This window comes from Macadamia integrifolia, chromosome 5 (assembly GCF_013358625.1).
Source record: "Macadamia integrifolia cultivar HAES 741 chromosome 5, SCU_Mint_v3, whole genome shotgun sequence".
In the NCBI taxonomy this organism is placed as follows: domain Eukaryota; kingdom Viridiplantae; phylum Streptophyta; class Magnoliopsida; order Proteales; family Proteaceae; genus Macadamia; species Macadamia integrifolia.
In genome coordinates, this window is record NC_056561.1 from 20,487,158 (window position 1) to 20,491,925 (window position 4,768).

Below are 4,768 nucleotides of genomic sequence, written 5' to 3' on the forward strand. Positions count from 1 at the left end.
TTCCCACCAATTAGGGGGTGGGAAATCAAATTATCCAATAGAGGGTTTTAATGAGTAGAGCGAGTGTGGAGTCCACATATGGGATGTGAGAAGTTAAGGGTGCAACCAGGCTGGGTTGGCTGGATTTTTTAAAATCCCAGCCCAACACTTGATTCCCTCTTGCTAAACCCAAGCCCATCATAAGCGCTTGCTGGGATACCATACCCGAGGCCCAACACTATCGGGCTCAACGCAGCCAGCCCAGCCTTGATTGGGCCAGTTAGACCATGATTGATCCGGTAACCTCTATCTTTTTCATCTTAGGGCAAGGTTAGGTCGATCTAACCTCCTTTTTTTTTCTCAGGCTAAATTTATAATATCATTACCTATAATTATATATTACATAGTTATATATACACTGCTAAACCAGGCAAGCTCAAGCCTACTTTAGGCTTGAAAATCTCAACCCAAACCCAGCTTGTGGATTAAAAGCCAAGCCTTATTGGGCTTAGTGTGGGCTTAGGCCGACGGAGCCAAACTCTCACCCACGAGTACGTTGGCATGTGTGGAATCTTGACACTAGTTCCTCGTAATTTTTTGCTTATTTAAATATTTTAAAGGAAAATACTGATGTCTATCTCGTATGAAAATCGTTTACGATCAGTGCGATAGTGAGCATCTAACGACTGAGAACCCTCGAGATGCATGTTTAAATACTTTCAATCGTTAATATTCACTTGCACCTCACCGCTCAGGGATGTGGATTCGTCTATCTCTTTGCTTTCTTTTTCAAAAGTTCCGTTCCCATCCCATCCCATCCCATCCCATCGTGTGCCTTGCCACTGGGTTGAGCGTTAGCTTCAGGAAAGTGAGCGGGTCACGTCATTTTCCATTCCATTTTGTTATTTCTTCAGCCGTGGATCATGAATGAGATTGACAGGACAATTAAGATCTACGGGCTGCGTTTATGATTATTAGATTCCAATCCGACAGTTAATATCCTCGATGGCACGTACACTCGTTCCTTCAAATGGAAAACATTCCATTAGTGGAAGGGCCTGAAATTCTGATGTACTGACTAAAATTTTATTAATAATTTATTTTGCCACGTGGCTAACTGTCCATTGAATCTTTCTCTACCACAAACAAAAATGTTCAGGAGACAAACGTTACGTGCGGGCCTTTTCCATTCGCTTATGTTCTTCTTCCGCCATGGATCATGGATGGATGACTTGGATGAGGTTGACATGAATGAAGATTTAAAAGGAACTGAACTCCTTTGTCTCATAGAGACGAGATGACACCGAGTTATGTCTTTCCTGTGAAACAGAACTCACTACTTTCATGGTGAAATACATATACCCATCTACCCATCTCTCTCTCTCTCTAGACCTCTGAATCCCCCTTCTCTCTCTAGACCATTGAATCCCTAGAGGCCCAGACTATTATCATCTCATGGCAGGACCTAACTCCCTTCCTTCCATCGACCCAAAGAGTGGTTTCTGCTTCGAGACGAAGACCTTCCACAGCATCAGACCAGCCGTTCCACTCCCACCCCCAACATTGTCTCTCTCTATCGCCGACTATGCCCTTTCTCTCTTCCGCAACTCATCCTCGCCGGGAACTACCGCATTGATCGATTCCGATACCGGCCGCCGCCTCACCTACGCCGAATTCATACGCCAGATCGAAAACCTAGCCGCCTCCCTTCAAACTCAGATCGGCCTCTGCAGAGGCGATACTGCCTTCATACTTTCTCCTGCTTGTCTTGAGGTCCCAATTCTCTACTTCTCCCTCTTCTCCCTCGGAGTAGTCATTGCTCCTACCAATCCAACCAGTACTTCATCTGAGATTTCACGCCAAATCAAGCTCTGCAAACCAGTCATCGCCTTCGCCGCCTCTGCAACCGCTCACAAGCTTCCCTCCCTCCGGCACGAAACGATTCTCCTGGACTCGCCCGAGTTTGACTCAATGCTGACGGCGGGGCCGGCGGCGGAGGCTAGGTCCAGATTTCAGCGGGTTGAGGTGAATCAGTCCGATCCTGCGGCCAATCTCTTCTCGTCAGGGACGACAGGGCCTGTCAAGGCTGTGCTATTGACTCACCGCAATTGGATATCAATGGTGGCCGGGATTTACTCACTCCGGCCACAAAGAGCGTCACCGGCGGTGCTGCTGTCCACTGTATCGTACTTTCATGTTTATGGGCTTCTGTATTGTGTGAAGTCGGTGGCGGTCGGAGAGACAGTGGTGGTGATGAGGAAGTTCGATTTGGGAAAGATGAGGAGGGCGGTTGAGCAGTTTAGGGTCACGCATATGGCGGTGGCGCCACCGGTAGTGGTTGCGATGGTTAAAGACAACGTAGTGATGAAGGGCTGTGATATGAGCTCTTTGGAAGCTATCATGTGTAGCGGAGCTCCGTTCGCCGAGGAGGTTGCTCAGAGGTTTACGGAACGATTCCCTGGTGTCTTCGTAGCGCAGGTTAGTGTGGCAAAACTATCCATATCTTAAAATAAATAAATAAAGGTCGTATTTTCACCTCGCAAGAAGACGCTGGCCCACACATGGCGAATCCAGATCAGGTCTTGGTTCTTGTACGGTGCCTCATGTACATTTTACCGAAAGTTAAGATCAATTGAAAGAAAAAATTCAAGTGTGAATCAAACACTGAACGACTTGTATGAAGACCTGAGTCATGATACACATGGACTATTCTTGAAGGTCATGATGATCGTTGCGTACCTCCATGTCTTTACCGGGGCCTTCTGAGCAATGTTAACAAAAATACATTTAAAACTCTGTTTTAAATATGTTCTTATTTTTTATCATTTAAAATATGTTTTCTCGTATGCTCCTCAAAGATACTTAAAAGAACAACAAACGACAAACATTTCCATTTTAAACATGTTTCCTTTTTTTAGCGTTTTTTAAAACTTAACTTGTTGAATATAATATCTACTTAATTGATCATATCTTTCTCTCATAAACTCTGATCCACTTGATTCTGTCGCCTACTTGAAGCTAATTCAATGACCTATATTTTTCGGGTTGAAATCGTCTGCAATTCTGATCTCGTACAATTTCGTGTAATACCACCTTCAGGCGATGACACGTGTATTGATACCAATACAATGGCCCAGATCTGGTACAACTAATAAAACATTAAATCAATGAAAAGGCATTTAAATCAGATCTGGGTCATTGTATTGGTATCAATACACGTGTCACCGCTTGAAGGTGGTATTGCACGGAATTGTACGAGATCGGAATTGCAGACGATTTTTTTCCATATTTTTCATGATATTACCTTCAATTCAATATTAATGTATGGATCCTTAAATTGAGATACAAAATGATGCATTTGTTGAAAAATGTTTCTAAAGTGATGACTCCTAACTCAAACTGAATATACATTACTCCAAGAGTGTGTTGACTATGTTGACAATAATAAACAACATCATAACCAAGCAACATTGCTCAATAAAACTTGAACATGTGTGGTGTATGAATTTAAAATTGATAGTGGATGATATTTAATTATATATCATAATTATTATAATGAGACATGAGATATATGCATTAGTGTTGGATACTATAGTTATTTTGAACATTAAATGTAAGTATTCATGTAATAATTCCTTAATTTATATGAGTATAGTATCGTTTTTTTTGTCATATTTGTTTAAAATCTTCACGTTTAAAACCCGTACCATTTGTTTTCCATTTTTTGCCGTTCTCTATTTTTTTAACCGTTTATTTGATTTTATCGTTCAAAAAAATTTACTGTTTAAAACATATACCATCCATTTCTATTTTTTGGGCCGTACAAGGCTTTTGAGCGGTTCCAGCAGATTCAGTTCTTTATTGGTATTCAATCTAGATTAGGATACTCCCAGACATAGACCCTGCCTTCAGCGATTGTGCAAAAGATATGCTACTGCCCTTGAAAACAAGACCAGCAGGGTTTCTCCTATCTAGGATAGGTTGGATACCGATTACTTAAACCATAATTCAATTGGCCATCTTTTGAAAATTTAAGCAGTTCATCACTGACTGGGTTGGTGCCTTGGTGGTAATCATTATGTGATGCTATTAATGACTAATGAATGAAACGCTTGTGAATGTTTTAAGTGAAGGCGTATGGATTGACGGAAACTACAGGCGGAGTATTCCGATCAGTAGGACCAGGAGAAAAAGGTCCGTTAGGATCGTCAGGGCGACTGGCTTCTAATTGCGAAGCAAAGATAGTTGATCCTTACACCGGTAATGTGATGCCTCCTTGCAAGCAAGGGGAGCTTTGGATTAGAGGGCCAACAGTCATGAAAGGTATGATTTTATTTTAGGTTATTTTTTTTGAGCAAGAGATTTTAGCCTCGTCGCGTGGCCCTGTCCCAGGGTGGGGCTAATGTGAGGGCTCAGAGGGGTGTGGATGAAATTTTTATTTCATGGAGGCAGGGTGGTAATTTTGCACATTTATACAAGAGCCACATGACCAGGCAGCCATGTGGGTCTCATGAGATTGATTTTGTTATTTGCATCACTATTTGTGGATGAAATTTTTATTTCATGGAGGCAGGGTGGTAATTTTGCACATTTATACAAGAGCCACATGACCAGGCAGCCATGTGGGTCTCATGAGATTGATTTTGTTATTTGCATCACTATTTGTGGATGAAATTTTTATTTCATGGAGGCAGGGTGGTAATTTTGCACATTTATACAAGAGCCACATGACCAGGCAGCCATGTGGGTCTCATGAGATTGATTTTGTTATTTGCATCACTATTTGTGC

General features: G+C 42.1%; 1 protein-coding gene across 1 annotated transcript in view; it reads left to right on the plus strand.

Annotated features, from left to right (window-relative positions):
• Positions 1 to 1,249: 1,249 nt before the first annotated feature.
• Positions 1,250 to 4,768, plus strand: part of LOC122080076 (4-coumarate--CoA ligase-like 9) — a 6,334-nt gene continuing 2,815 nt past the window's right edge. Inside the window, exons 1-2 of the mRNA XM_042646953.1 lie at positions 1,250 to 2,457; positions 4,113 to 4,302. Of these exons, the coding sequence (XP_042502887.1) occupies positions 1,435 to 2,457; positions 4,113 to 4,302 (1,213 nt within the window). The 5' untranslated portion in view covers positions 1,250 to 1,434. The remainder of the gene's footprint in view (positions 2,458 to 4,112; positions 4,303 to 4,768) is intronic.